The following is a 15,769-nucleotide window of genomic DNA, read 5'->3' on the forward strand; positions in this document are numbered from 1 at the left end:
TACTTATTTGGAAGTCAGACTGTGCACCAACATATGATATGTGGATAAGTGAGCTGATGAATGTATTGTACATAGAAAGATTCAGATTGTCTAAGATTCAAATATTTGTCAGAATTTGGAGCCCTGTACTCGAGTATCTCAAGGGTACTGAATTGTAATGGTCTAACTGAGTAGCAGTATACCCTCAATTTTGAAGTCCTAGGACTTGTTTTTCTACCTGTAAAGATATTTGTGGCTGACTTGTTAAAGTGATGTACTGAGCATTTGTTTCTTATTGAAAATCCTAAAATGAAGGTCAAAAAGATGACTTACTTTGTGTAGTCAATTAGTGCATCACAGTGAGGGTTCCTTTTTTAAATTAACAGTTTGTATCTTCTTTATCATAACCACAAAATACAATGAATCCATTGTCTTCCCAAAATCAGGGATGAAGCTGGAGTCCAGGATTCCTTCCTGACATATGAAGTCTATGAAGATGAAATCACCATGCAGCTAGTAGCAGAAACGTGCAAGCTGCTAGGTAATTCAATTTCCATGTCTGTGTTTTGTTTTGATTTTTAAAATCACAAATATTGGGCGCCTTAAATAGAAAAATAATTCAAAATAAATCATTTTTGCTTGTGATATATTATTCTGTTTTAGTCTTGTTTTCGTGTCTTTGCAGGAGTGAAGCCAGAGGTTGTCTTGAGGCAGTTCGGAGAATATTTCTTTGAGTTCTGCAAACACTCAGGCTATGATCACATGCTGCGGACTCTGGGAGGAAATCTGTTCGAATTCACTGAGAATCTGGATGCACTTCATGGCTACCTCGCCCTCTCCTACAAGGTTTTTTTTTTAATCTTGATTTATTTTGTGGAGAAAAAAACTGATTTATAATTTATTGTTGGATTCTTGCAGGAAATGAATGCACCATCTTTTCGGGTGGAGAGGAACCCTGATGGTACCATGCTTCTCCACTATTATTCAGACCGCAGAGGACTCTGCCACATTGTTCCTGGTAATTAAAGAACACGTCCTCTAGAGTAAATGCTAGTTTTATGTATGTCCTTTTGCAAGTTTGCCACTATTTTATTGACTTTCTCACATTGTTCTCTTTTACAGGTATTATTGGAGCTGTTGCTAAAGATTTTTTCAACAGTGATATAACAATGGAGATTGTCAACCAGTTGGAGGAGCTGGAGAGAACTGGGAAGAAGGAGCATGTGGTTTTCTTGGTCACACAGTGGCCAGATGTTGCTGCTCGCTCCAGCATGGTCAGATGTAAAACTGGACGTTTTTTGAGAACACAGTCCCTCCAGCCTTTGGTGAATAGACGTAATGCCATGATCTGGATTGAAGAGGTTAGATTAATGAACTGTGCTACAAACTCTCAATGTAAAACTACATGTAGACTGTGCAGACTAAGCACTACTGTGGACAAAATGAACAACAAGAAAAACAGAAATGACTTTACTGATTATAATGAAATTCCAAGTCTGTTCTCTCTGTGCCCTCAGCCACTTCATCAAAAGAGATCCAGTATCAGTTTCTCAATGCATAGGAGTCACTGGGAGACAATCAGGGGGCTGGTTCGTTTTGGGAAAGGTAGAGTACAGACACCCATTAACATACATACAATACTTGGAGCAGCTTGAGCCAGTAGTCACTCAAAGGTTTAGCAAATAAGACCATCAGGAGTCACACACCTGCAGGTACCTGTACATGTGTGTCTTTTCTCTTTCTTTACTCTTACAGGTAAACTGTTGAGGGGTTTTGAGCCAGTGTATCCTACAACTCTTCACATTGATCTGAAGACTTTCTGCCATGCTTTCCCTTTCCATATAGTCTTCAACGAACAGGTAGAGGTGACCATGTTCACTTTACAAAGATAGTATATTAGGAGGGCTTTGTATGATTATATTAAATTGAAGATGTATGTTACTGCTGGAAAGATGATCTTCTCATAAAACTAGGCTGTCTATGCAGTCAATAGATGCAAATACTTTTAAAATTGGTGCTACATGATCAGAGAAAGCAGAGGGAAGGGGCTGTAGCGTCCAGCGACCAATAAACACTCTCACTGGTGGGTGACCTAAGGCAAGAAAGAAGGTTAAGAGGGAAGTCGTGGTATCATAGTGCGCCATATCATTGAGGTAAAACACATGAGCGCTACTATCTGGTCTGCACTTGCTGAAAGTCTCAATATTTGATGCACTATAATTGAACATGGGAGTGTCCGCAGATGGCCTTGGGTCAAAATATATTTGAAAAGATATGGGTGAGAATTACAATTCTGCAACTATGGAAAAGGTCCTCAATAAAAGACCATAAGCAAATACTTCCTTGTGGAAATGTTCAATTGTCAGGCCAAGTGCATCCAAAGAGGATAAAAAGAGTTCACCCATAGAGAACCTGAGCAGACACTAGCCCTTTATTTCTAGTACCACTGCTGTAACCCTTCAACATTGCAGCTCCAGTTACATTGCGCATGTGTTATACCCCATAGCCCCCATTTGGTCAAAGATCGCGTCCTAGCCTTCACTGCCTATCCAGTTGGCTGTCGGAAAACAATACGGAGGCTGGCTGGTAACGAACAATCTCATATTACAGTTAAACGGTAAGCTAAGATGTTTCATTAAACGTTTGAGGTAGTAAAAGGAAATAGGCAATGCAGTTACAGAATCTTGGTGCATATTTGATCAGCACTGCATAGCTCTATGGTATGATCTCAGTATTTTCAGACTCTATTTTTGCATTACAGGAAACAGTATGGCACCCACTGTCTGTCCACAAACTCGTATAACAGCTAAACAGTGAACTAAAATATGTCTCTGAAAGCATGTTTGGCAAGAAATAGGCAATACAGTAACAGAATATTAGTTTATATTTGATCAGCACTGCCTCATTTTACAGAGAGAGTAGGGTGGTGCTTTTTCACTCTTCTATAATCTCTGTGTCCTAATGCCGAAGAACAATCTCTAGTCCGTGCAATAGCCCTAGAGCCAGTAAAAAAACTTGCAAGATTACCCAAAATGCTGGCAAATTTAGCAGGAGAGCTTGGCACTGGCAGGATGGAGGAAGGTTTTCCAGAGTTAATTTACACATACGACTCACATTGTTATGATATAAAGTTGGTTGAAAATCGTCAAAGTATCTTTTTAACCGATGTGATCCTGGTGGTGTCTGAGGCAGCTGGTGGTGCACCAGATAGGGGTGAAGCTCCAGAGGATCGTCCCCGGGCTCCAGACAATGAGCATTCATCTGGACCTTTACTTCAGCATTGTGCATCCTGAAGTCACCTTCACCATCTCCAGCATCAGGAAGTTCATCAACAGTCACTTTGTCCTGCAGACGCGCAGGGACATGATGCCTGAAGCATGGAAGGACAGGCCCATGCTGCAGCTCAGAGGTAGAGGACAAAAAAAAACTGTAACCAAACTATATACATTTTCTTTCCTAAGTAAACAGGGGAACTATTAACATTTGCTTCACATAGGTCAGATGATCTGGATGCCCTCTCTGGACTGTATGCTTTATCAAGCCTCTCCTCTGCTGAGAAGCCTCCAAGAGCTGGAGGAGAGGGACATGCACATTTCTGACATCGCACCTCACGACGTCACCCGTGACCTCATCCTGCTCAATCAGCAGCGACTGGCAGAAATTGAGCTGTCCAATCAGTTAGAGAGGAAGAAAGAGGAGCTCCGCCTCCTGTCTCAGCACCTGGAGGAGGAGAGGAGGAAGACGGAGAACTTGCTGTACGCCATGTTGCCCAAGCATGTAGCCAACCAGCTGAAGGAGGGCAAAGCAGTAGAAGCAGGTTAATGGCATGCTAATGCTTTAAATATTGTATAATAATACAATAATTTGAATATAATAATACGAGTGTTTGTGCTTTATGTGTCAAATATGACTGCTGTGTGTCTTTATGTATGTTTGTATATCCTATAGGAGAATTTAAAGAGTGCACCATACTGTTCAGTGATGTGGTGACCTTCACTAATATCTGCTCCCTGTGTGAACCGATCCAAATCGTCCTTATGCTTAACTCCATGTACCTCCGATTCGACCGACTCACAACTGTGCACAATGTTTACAAGGTACACACCACAGAGTTAACCTTTTGACACGAATATTAAAGACACTTCTTGAATCATTTGATCTGACTAAATCTGACGGTGTATTTACTGTGTGTTTCCCAGGTTGAGACAATAGGGGACGCCTATATGGTGGTGGGTGGGGTGCCCATACCTGTCTCCAGCCATGCTGAGAGGGTGGCCAACTTTGCCCTGGGTATGATCTTGGCTGCCAGGGAGGTTATCAACCCGGTGACAGGAGGACCCATTAAGGTGCAAGAACGTTTGTGCTGAATCTCTTAAATATAACAGTGGTGGAAATTAACTAAATATATTTACTGAAGTGCTCCTTCATATTTGAAGTATTTCCATTTCATGATACTTCATTTTCTCCATTACATTTCAGAGGGTAATAATGTGCTTTTTACTCCAATTACAGATGTAACTACCTTAAACCTATCCCTATCCCTATAGTAATTATTCTGCATAACGAGAACTTTTACTTTTGATACGTTGCTGCTAATACTGTACTTGTGTATTTTTACTTAAAGGGAAATTTCGGTTTATTTCAACCCGTCTCCTATCGTCCTAAATTTGTAAAGTGACTAGTGACATAGAAATAATAGTTAGCATGTTAGCCGTTAGCCTAGATACAGCCGTAACGTCAGACCTGTTAAAACGTAATTGAACGGGCATCCTTTCAAGTGCAAAGTTAGTCCACTAAACAAGCTTTTTCTCCACAAAGACCACCTCATATCGTTAGGATAAATGTCAGAGAACATATAGAAAACGACATGTAAACGTGTTGTCTTACCTTACCTGTGTGGTGCCATGTTTGTTTACTATCTAGCTCTGCTTTCCAAAGTGCAGCCAAAATATATCTCGCCAGCTCTAGATAAAGCCCAGCTGGATACTAACGTTACTCCAGGTGGAGGTGTCTCGTCCTCGGTCACATCCAGACCTTGAAACTAAGGCTGCAACCGGTCCCATTCCTTGCAACAGAGACATTCCTCTTCAGGCTACTATCCAGTTCTGCCTTGCAGCTGTTGCTGCTTGTTCTCGCGAGATTTCAGCCACGCTTTGGAAAGCAGAGCTAGAGGGATAAACAAACATGGCAGCACACCGGTAAGGTAAGACAACATGTTTACATATCGTTTTCTATATGTTCTCTGACATTTATCCTAACGATATGAGGCGGTCGTTGTGGAAAAAAAGCTTGTTTAGTGGACTAACTTTGCACTTGAAAGGATGCCCGTTCACTTACATTTTAACAGGTCTGACGTTACGGCTGTATCTAGGCTAACGGCTAACATGCTAACTATTATTTCTATGTCACTAGTAACTTGAAACAAATTTAGGACGATAGGAGATGGGTTGAAATAAACTGAAATTTCCCTTTAAGAAAAATTTTGCTTGACCAGGATGAGTCAGCATCTTCCAGTCCAGTAAGGTCATGGTTCTCTGCCAAAAAATGGTTGCTTGCCCCCTCTGGATTGGGAGAGAATTACTGCACGTAGAGAAGGCGTTGATGCATTGCAGTAGACAGTTGTGACAAAGAGGGAGCCGAGCCAGAAGGCAAAGCTCCTGATGCACTGGTCCATCTACATCCCAAACCTCACCTATAATCATAAGCTTTGGGTAATGACCAATAGAATGAGATCGCAGATAGAAGCGACTGAAATGAGTTTCCTCCATAGGCTAACTGGACTCAGCCTATAGACAGAATGAGGGACCCAGACCTCTGGCGGGAGCTGAGAGTAAAGCTGCTGCTTCCTTGTGTCATAAGGGGCCATTTGAGGTGGTTCAGGCATTTGGTTGGGATACCTTCTTGGTGCCTCCCTTTAGAGGTTTTCCAGGCATGTCCAACTGGTATGAGGCCTCGGGGTAGACCTAGAACATGCTGGATATTTTATGTTTCTCATCTGACCTTGGAACACCTCAGGGTCCCACAGGAGGAGCAGGAAAGCATTGTTGTGGAGATGGACGTCTGGAGTACTTTGCTCGGCCTGCTGCCCTGCAACCTGGTCCTGGATGAGTTGATGAAGATGGATGGATGGATGGATGGATGGATGGAATTTTGCTTGACTCTTATTATAATGATGTATTGTATAGTTTGGTACTGCTACTTCCATAATCTTTTGCTTTTGTTCTCTGTCCTAACGCAGCATCTGTTCTACGGCTTGTTGTAGATCCGTGTGGGTCTCCACAGTGGTCCTGTACTGGCAGGTGTAGTTGGGGAGAAGATGCCTCGTTACTGTCTGTTTGGAGACACAGTCAACACTGCGTCTCGCATGGAGAGTCACGGCCTCCCTGACAAGATCCATCTGAGCCCAACTGTCTACCAGTGAGGACGCACATATTCATGCAGGAAAACACATATTCAATCACAATTTGACGTGTACCATGAATGCTGTTATGTTCTCTTTTTGCTTCCACGTCCTCTGTCCACATTTCTTAGGGCTTTGAAGAATAAAAGCTTTGTTATCCAGAAGCGAGGGGAGATCGAGGTGAAGGGGAAGGGCAGAATGACCACTTACTTTCTTGAAAGGAACATAGGAGTCAGCGAGCGGCAGATTATGGGTCTCTCAGACATGGAGACAGCGGCTGGACAGCAGGACAGGCAGATGAGCTACCAGCCAAGTCTCCACAGACCAGGTCTGTTTCATGTCTGGCAAATTCTTCTAATTTTATCTAGTGATTTGTTCTGTGTCCTTTAATTTGGGGAATAAGAACTCGGCCATTGTTTGAGTTTTAATGCCCTGCAGTCTTTATCAGCTATACATAAATCTCTTTCCCTCTTTCATTCACTTTGTTCCTCTGTTGTAGCTTTTCAGAGGCAGCACGGGGACGACCTTTTCTTGATCCCTATGAAATATGAAGACAGCCTGAGTGAACCCCCACCATCATCACATAGGTCTGAACCCCAGACCGGCTCAGCCATCAAGCCCCAGGACTCAGAGAGCTACGGAAGCCTGCACACTGAAGATCAATCAGAGGATGGAAGTCTAGACCAGTTAAAGGATACAGATGAATATGACCAAACAGAGGTAAAAAATAACATGGACAGTTTAGACAGCATCAGCCATGTGGACACAGAGGAACAGCAGCTGATTACCGGTGCCATGGAAACCAACAATCAAAGCAAACACACCCGGACCAGGTTCTGTGTCGTCCTGTGAGCTGGCAATTACTTGCCGAATGGCTGATTGACTATAAATGATTCATCAACCAAGGTGCAGCATATTTAACACGTGCCATTGCTATTGAACACCAGTCAGTGACAAAAGAGCCTTTGTGTAGATGGTATCATTCTCACTTTGCAATACATCAGCCAGCTAGATTCTCTGCATTGTTAGTGTTTTCTCTCGGGTAGATGTGTGGCACTTTGGATGTAGCAGGTCAAATGTTATATCAAAGCTTACTGTATGCTTTACTTGTAGCCCATGTATGTGCCTGACATACTAAATAATAAATGTATTTCCTCCATCAGTGATTTACTCGCAATAAATCTTCTAAGCACAGAAGGTAGAAAAAATCAGATAAATGCTGTGTCTCAAATCACGTACTTCTGTACTTACTATTTTGAGTGCATAAGTGCACTGAGAAGTATGTAAAAATGCAGTGCACTATGAGTACCCAGATGTTGCACTCATAACGGTCAAAAATGAGTGTGGAACTATGGACACTTCTCGCACTCAATGGTCACCATCTTGGCTACGTAGCAGAAGGGGAGGGACCACTTTTCAAACTGGAAATGGCGGCCGAGGACTGTGCGACCGTGAATGTAGCTGCATTGTACAAATACATGTGTTTATTACACTAAGCACCACTATACTGTTGTCAGGATATCAGCCAGCAGTATGTTTGTTGGGTAAATTTAGCAGTCTGTAATGATTTGGTACCGCGAACGATAACGTGAATGCTAATGCTAGTTTGCTAACTACCTAATTTGCGGTTGTCATTTCCGGTGAGTGCACAATGGCTGTGTTTGGTTTGAGACAACACTACCCTGTCGAAATTTGCGCATTACGCCAATAAGTACATAGTGCACACAATATACTACATAGAAGTATAACAGAAGTATGTGATTTGAGACACACCTTATGTCTCCTCATTTGTTTGCATGCAACGCAGTGAAAAGTCAACATGCTCACGCTTGTTTGCCTGGTGCATTTAAACCAGCAGAACCTGCAGTATATCCAACTAGAGGTAAACTACAGCTGGAGTTAAATACATTGTGATAAATTCCTGAACTTCAAAATGCTACTTTTACTTGCGTGAGCCTCTTTACCTCCATTTGAATTTGTTTGCACAACACAAAATGCAGCCACAATGCCAGTCATATTCTTAAATATATGGTTTTATATTGAAATTTATGGTAACAATAAATAAGCTTCATAAAATTTGCCAAAATAATTCATCAAATTTTGTATTTCACATGTAATAGCTTATAATGACTTTAACACTGGAATATTTATAAGGAGCCCTCCATTCATGACAGCAGAGAATACAGTGTGCAATGTGTACTAAAATAATACACTTCTTAGAATCATGGTGAAGAAATAGGTCACATGTTTAAACACAAACAAAGCCCCTTGCCGACACATTTCAGTTTACATGGTGAAAAGAAACAAAGATAAATAACTAATGAGTCTGATGCTGCTCACGAGGCCTGAGTGACCAGAGCTGTCCGTAAAAGGGCTGTCACCTGCAGGTGAGTGTCTCACTCCGAAACAACACCCCAGGTCTCGAGAGGAGTCCAGACATCTGATCCGCGCTGCAGGGGGCCCCGTGTCTCATCACCGTTAACCGGGCCTGGATTGCGATGGCCGGATGAAAAAGACACCTGTAACCAGAGTCTTCTGTTTGTGTGGTCAGGTGTGATAAAATCGGTCTGCTGGCTCGCTCATTAACAGCCCAATCCACGCTGACCTAAATGAAGAGGCTAACCTGTTTTAGGCTCGTTTCATGTGTGCGTTTTTGTCTCATGGCCACATCCAAAGTCTTTAAAAGTTTTGCTTCCCTCAGGACTCTGTCTCAGTTATGGAGGCCAGCTCACTGATTTTAGGCTCCTCCCGGTGCTTGGTCAGAACTGGCCGGTTGGTGTAAATGTCATCCACAGGTAAAAGGAACGTGACAGTTTTTACCTTGGCCCTAAAATGTCAGAGAAATCTAAAGAGTTACGTGGTTACAAAGCTGCATAAGTATAGACAACATCACTTCAAATTCATAAAAACTAACCATCAGTGGTGACAAACTTCAAAAACCTCCAACTCCAACACATGACATGCCAGTTTTTACCTGTTTTTGTGTACATACTCCTGCAGGGAGTGCCTGTTGGTAGCTTTTCCCACTTCTCCTCTGGCCGAGTTACCAAAGATGTCATTACCATGCTGGATCTCTTCCTGTAGTCTTCCCCATCCAGAGTCACTCGACTGTGCCCTGTCAGTTCTTCCCTCTGTCATGGTCACACCAGACAGGTTGGAGCTTATAGAGTACCTTCGGACAGTCATGACAGTGTGCTCTGTGAAATAACATAAACATGGCGTGTTTGAATGGATTCATTCGCACAGTGCAGAGATAGAAAGCAGACACTAAGGAAACATTCTGATGTCCAATTAAAATGATCTTTCTATACTAATTTCAAAACTTTCCATGTCTTAAACGTCTTTCTTGTACTTTCACAATTTGCTGCTTTTGCTGCATTCAAATCTGCCTCGGATAGTCTTATTTTCCAATTTGGGAAGATGTTCTATGGACTTTGGTGTGTTCATGAGCTTTTAAATTGAAATGTGTGAACAAAATGGATGCTGCAAAGACAATGTGTTGTATTTTATTCCTTAGAGCATTTAACGTCTCAGTAAAGAGTCATGTTGCTATCCAAGTACTGAAACAGTTTGAAGCTTTATATTGCAAATTGACTTTGTCCTAGACTTGCTGCTGCACTGGTACATTCGCTAAAACCACTAAAATATTGCTTTACCATTGTTTTTAAGGTTAATGCTGATCAGTGCTGTAAAGAAATTATGACAGGCCCTAGTGCTTGCTATCGTGCATGAATTGTCTTGACACAAATAGAGACTTAACACTGGACAACATCAACATACATATTACCCAGCAATCATCATTTCATATCTGATAAAAGAAAGTAAGGAATTAATGATTTAATTGAATAGGCTAGTTTTTATATTATATTTATAGATTTAATACTTAAATAGCATATCATTTTGTTTTCGATAGCTACTTACTATTAAAAGAGAAAAAGAAAAAAGAATATATAAAATGGCACGATTTTTAAAGTAATAATATTCTTTTTTTATCATTCATCTTTGAACACAGGTAGCCTATATTTCCAAGGTGCCAATCTGAATCACTTGCAATGGCCCCTCCACGCCCGGGGCCCCAGTGCACTGTCTATATTTACGCGCCTGATGCTGATAAATAATTTTTATTATTAATCTAGATCACTCTACATTGACAACTAACTTTAACAACTTAATACCATATTACAAATTACATGTGAGCAAAAATGAACATGCAACATGTGATTAATAAGAAGTTTCCGCACATTATGTTAGGACTAACATCAGAATAACTGACTCCTTAGATTTTGAGCATTTTTTCTTTTACTCTTTATTTTGTGGGGCCTCCAACTTAATCAACCTGTGATGCTAAATCATTGGAGTTCCCCTTTAAAATACTATTACTTATACTTATCATTTAATTTAATTTAATTTTACAAAAATCTAACTTTGCAACAGACATTTTTTAACTTTTGATGTCTATGCTGCTGTTCTGAAAAGAGTTTAAAAGCAACCAATGGTACTCAACAGTACCCTAGCAGGCCCTTTTCTTACCTTTGTATTGTCCCTCCAGCACCGGCGCAGACGCATTCCGCCTCAGGTTCACATACGGGTTTTCCTCCGCTCCCTCCCGCTGCTCTGCAGCTGAAGACACCGGTCTGGCTTCACCTGGTACGGCCCCAAATGCCCGCTGCCCGTAGTCTCCCCGCAGCTCTCGGTTCTCCGCCTCCAGCTTCTTGATCTCATCGCGCATCTCCATGATGACCTGCGCCAGGCTGCGCGTGCTCTCCATGGCGCTGCTGTCGCGCTGCCAGTACCACGGCTTCCCAAAAACCGGCGGCGGGGACTCGTGCAGGAGAAGCTCACGGTGCTGCTGGGGTTTTAACATGCTGCTCCCCCAAGAAAAGCTTTTTGTGCTTCTCCTGCTCCTGCTGTGTGTGTCTCTCTCTGTTGTGCGCGCCTCAATCTCAGTCCAGATCTTGTTCTGGGGAGATTATGTCGCCTTTCACCACTTATACAGCTGAAAGGGCTCCGGTGATCAGCCAGCAGCACACAAAGGATGTTTTATTAATCAGCTTCGGCGTCCAGTTTCAGGAAAACTAAGCAGGGGTCGGAAATGAAATGTGCACTGCAGTGGAGCTTGAATAGCGGGAGACCTACTAAACCTGCAGGATCTCTGAAATAGTTTGAGTTTATGGCAACTTTTTGGTCCAACATGTGCAGCAACTAAATGTTTTAGATCATGAAAATATGGAAAGGATCAGATTCTTTTGGGCATGTCACTCTTCCTCTTGTAATGCCCATGTCTCTGCTGGGATTACAATATCCTCCCTCTAAAATATTAATTACATCTGTCAGGAAGATAAATCTAAGGGGGAAACTAAGAAAGAAAAAACCCTTCAGTATTCGTTTCTGCTCTGATTTGGATCGATATAGAATATCGTTTATATAAAACAAAGCAATGAACAAGATCAGTTTTGTCTTTGCAGTGTGAGATTTCTTTTATTTCTCTCAGAAGACAGGGATGGACACATGTGGGTGGTTTGGCCTCTGAGATAATTGAAAGATGTGGCCCTCTGTCTCATGAATATGCATGATGCTTAATAAAGGGTCAGGGGTCAACCTCGATGATGACAGGCAGTCTTGGAAAAAAAACATGAAAACAAAACAGGCGTTTGATAAATAATAAGAGACGGAATCACTGCAGCAGACATCAAATGCAGGCAGGCTGCACACAAAGGAGAAAATTACAGTTAATTACAGTCAATGGGGCTTCCACAGCCAGGGTTGTACGGTCAGGTGCTGCTGTAGAGCTCATGAGGCCACAGGATTTAAACCATGCTGAATTAACAAGACAGTCTGTAGCTAGCTGGTGTGATTCCAACATGAAAATACTTTAAAAATATGATATATTGTAAGAAAATCCTTTGGCTAACAGGTAGGTTCGAGACATTTTGGTATCTGTGACCTGGACTGAATGTTGCTGGCTCAGAGCAACCTGACCCCGCCGGAGTCTAGGCCACCAGGAGAGAGACAGGCGCACATAAGCCGGTCTGCAGAGGAGAGAAACCCAATCACCCCCCTCTTTCTGGTTCACAAAATAGGCTACAGCGAGGGAGGGAGGCGAGGGAGATGAGACAGAGGAGGAGAGAAACACTGATCGGCTGGAAGGAAAGGAGTTTGTGAAGAGGAGGTGAGAGGTCAGTGAAACTCAATCTGCTGCACCTCAGGTGTGCGACCACAGAGGGAGAGTGAAGAGACAGACATAAATGTGTCAGCTGTCTTGTCAGGGAGAGATTAAAAAAGCAACATGTGAGAGAGACAGAGGACCACATGCTGTCTTTTAACACCATCTGTATGTTCAGGGCCACTTAACCTCTTTTTATGCACTGTGTCCCAACCCAGGGTTTAGCATCAATAAATAAACAACCTCTCTGCTGCTCGCTCTCTGCATGGTCAGTAATTATACCCAACTATTGGAAAAAAGTGACACCAGATCCCACGGAAAACTACTGTGTGTCAGTCATTTCACTTTCAATAAAACTTTAACCATGCCTTTTAACAGCATCATAAAGTTTCTATCTACAGGACTTTACCTGCCTCTGGTCTCTGAGTTTCTTTTTGAGGCAAAGAAGGCTTTTTGATGATGTTGTTTTAGTATAGGCTAGTAGTCGCACACAAAATACTGTATGTAAAATAGTGTCAAAAACATGGCTAGTTTGTCTAGAAAACATCTGTATGGAAGCCAAGAACTGTCGTCCTTGCAGTTATGTTTTTAATGTCATTACCTAAAGATCAGCTCAAGAATACAAAGCTCATTTTCTCATAACACATTAATTTATGTCAATTCTCTAACAAGATCATTCATTAAGAGAAAACAACCCTTTGTTTCTTGAGATCATGGGATAATTATGTGATCTTTATTTTCTTTGTGATAAATTATCTCATTATCCTCCTGAGACTCCAAATTTTGTTTGGTATGCATTTTCAGTTTCCCCTAGCTATTTGAGATTAGTAGAACCTGAGAAGTTAAAAAAAACAACTAATCATTGTCAGTGATAACAAGATAAATAAATGAAGCCCCAATGTCCTCAAATGAGATGATAATAAAGTCCCAATGTCCTTCAACAAGGTGATGAAAAATTTCCAATGTTTGCAACTGAGTATTTTCTAATTAACAGCATCTTAGTTTGTCATTGTTGCTAAAATTGTGCAAATTTGTATGGCATATCAAACTACAAATGTTATTAATCATGAATGAACAAGTTTCAGCCATAAAACGTGATCAGGTTTTGGACATTGTGTTGGGTTCGGCTGCAGACTGACTTGGCAGAGATGGCTGCCATCTTGTTTTTACATGGATTAGTGTACTGTGCTCTTACTACCACTAGATGGCACAAAAAGTGTCCACAAACAAGGACAAGAGGCCTATGTTAAGCAGAATGAAGTATAAGATCCTGTAAACCCAAAATGTAATGATCTCAGGAAGTTTTATTGATACAGTTGCCTTTTGTTTGAGAGAATCAACATAAATTAATGTGTTATCACAAGAAAATTTATCTTGAGATAATGAAATATTCAAAGGTATACTCTGCAGGGTTTTGTGATATCAAGATAACAGCATAAAAAATAATTGCAAGCACAGCCTTTCTCACCCTCTGAACATCTTCACTACAATATGAAATATTAATATTTCATATTAAACCATACTAACAACAAAGTGTACCAAAGGGAAATTATGTAACCTTTAGCAAATCAGTTAATTAGGTGAATGAAAAGACGCAGATGATTCAAAACTTTCTCCCTGCTATCAATTAAAACAAATTCATTCTCTTTGCTAATTCCTATTTCCAAGTAAAGTACAAGTAAATTAGTCTGGCTGGGGCATCAGTTATGATTATAGTGAAATATGGAGTCGAAGATGAAGATGTGAAGCACAAAGGAGAACAGAGCTACAGGGTAAACACAGCAGAGACAGTCTGAAACAGAGACCAAAGCAACACACAGACACATAGCAGTGATGATGAGATGCTCCAGGCTCCATCAGATCAAAACAAACTGCTCAGATTTGGATTCATTTGGCTACTGGCTTTGTTCAGACCTCTCTGACTTTGAAAAAAGGAATCAATGAACCAAAACAGAGGATTGTTGCTTTTGGAGACTGTGCATTCATTTAAGCAGGGATTACTGTACAGCAGCAGTAAGTCTGTCTTTCTGCGTAGTTTCTACAGGACTTTTGATATGCAAAGAAAAGAGATTTTAGCCATTCACAACTGTAAAAAATACTTGTGCTTACCAAACCATAAACTGGTCCTGTGACATCGATGGTGGAGGGAGATGACACGACAGGTTGACCTAAAGCCAAATGCTTCTCTTTAGGTCAAAACAACCCTGACCTCTTTTATCTGGACGCTTTGATGCAGCAGAGCATTTTCATCCTTTGCACTGGGCTTTTTCAGCTGAGTACCACTGCTTATATACAATCACTGGCCACTTTATTAGGTACACCTGTTCAATGCTCATTAACACAAATAATTTAACAGCCAATACTGTGGCAGGAACTTAATGCATTTAGGCATGTAGACATGGTCAAGACGACCTGCTGAAGTTCAAACCGAGCATCAGAATGGGGAAGAAAGGTGATTTAAGTGACTTTGAATGTGGCATGGTTGTTGGTGCCAGACAGGCTGGTCTGAGTATTTTAGAAACTGATGATCTACTGGGATTTTCACACATAACCATCTCTAGGCTGACTGGTTCAAGATGATAACCACTCGTTACAACCAAGGTCTGCAGAAGACCATCTCTGAACCAACAGCACGTCCAACCTTGAAGCAGATGGGCTACAGCAGCAGAAGACCACACCAGGTGCCACTCCTGTCAGCTAACAACAGGAAACTGAGGCTACAGTTCACACAGGCTCACCAAAACTGGACAATAGAAGATTGGAAAAACCTTGCCTGGTTTGATGAGTCTTGATTTCTGCTGCGACATTCAGATGGTAGGGTCAGAATTTGGCGTAAACAAAATGAAAGCATGGATCCATCCTGCCTTGTATCAATGGTTCAGGCTGGTGGTGGTGGTGTAATGGTGTGGGGGATATTTCTATTATATTTCTTGGCACACTTTGGGCCCCTTAGTACCAACTGAACATGGTTTAAACACCACAGCCTACCTGAGTATTGTTGCTGACCGTGTCCATCCCTTTATGACCACAGTGTACCCATCTTCTGATGGCTACTTCCAGCAGGATAACGCACCATGTCACAAAGCTCAAATCATCTCAAACTGGTTTCTTGAACACGACAATGAGTTCACTGTACTCCAATGGCCTCCACAGTCACCAGATAGAGCACTTTTGGGAGGTGGTGGAATGGGAGATTTGCATCATGGATATGCGGCCGACAAATCTGC

General features: G+C 41.7%; 2 protein-coding genes across 2 annotated transcripts; one reads left to right on the plus strand and one right to left on the minus strand.

The window, feature by feature from the left end:
• Positions 1 to 486: 486 nt before the first annotated feature.
• Positions 487 to 7,525, plus strand: LOC117259204 (guanylate cyclase soluble subunit beta-2-like). The gene is made up of 13 exons (XM_033630456.2): positions 487 to 520; positions 665 to 825; positions 898 to 997; positions 1,102 to 1,340; positions 1,497 to 1,584; positions 1,735 to 1,838; positions 3,172 to 3,388; positions 3,476 to 3,796; positions 3,928 to 4,076; positions 4,179 to 4,325; positions 6,242 to 6,396; positions 6,511 to 6,707; positions 6,879 to 7,525. Exons 1-13 carry the CDS (start codon positions 487 to 489, stop codon positions 7,229 to 7,231), a joined length of 2,265 nt encoding a protein of 754 aa, XP_033486347.2. The 3' UTR covers positions 7,232 to 7,525.
• Positions 7,526 to 8,391: 866 nt separating this feature from the next.
• LOC117260298 (uncharacterized) lies at positions 8,392 to 11,293 on the minus strand. Its single transcript, XM_033632263.2, has 3 exons — positions 10,910 to 11,293; positions 9,354 to 9,576; positions 8,392 to 9,206 (listed from the first exon to the last, which is right to left on the minus strand). Exons 1-3 carry the CDS (start codon positions 11,241 to 11,243, stop codon positions 9,077 to 9,079), a joined length of 687 nt encoding a protein of 228 aa, XP_033488154.1. The 5' UTR covers positions 11,244 to 11,293; the 3' UTR covers positions 8,392 to 9,076.
• Positions 11,294 to 15,769: the final 4,476 nt, after the last annotated feature.

Source organism: Epinephelus lanceolatus, chromosome 4 (assembly GCF_041903045.1).
Source record: "Epinephelus lanceolatus isolate andai-2023 chromosome 4, ASM4190304v1, whole genome shotgun sequence".
Classification (NCBI taxonomy): Eukaryota; Metazoa; Chordata; class Actinopteri; order Perciformes; family Serranidae; genus Epinephelus; species Epinephelus lanceolatus.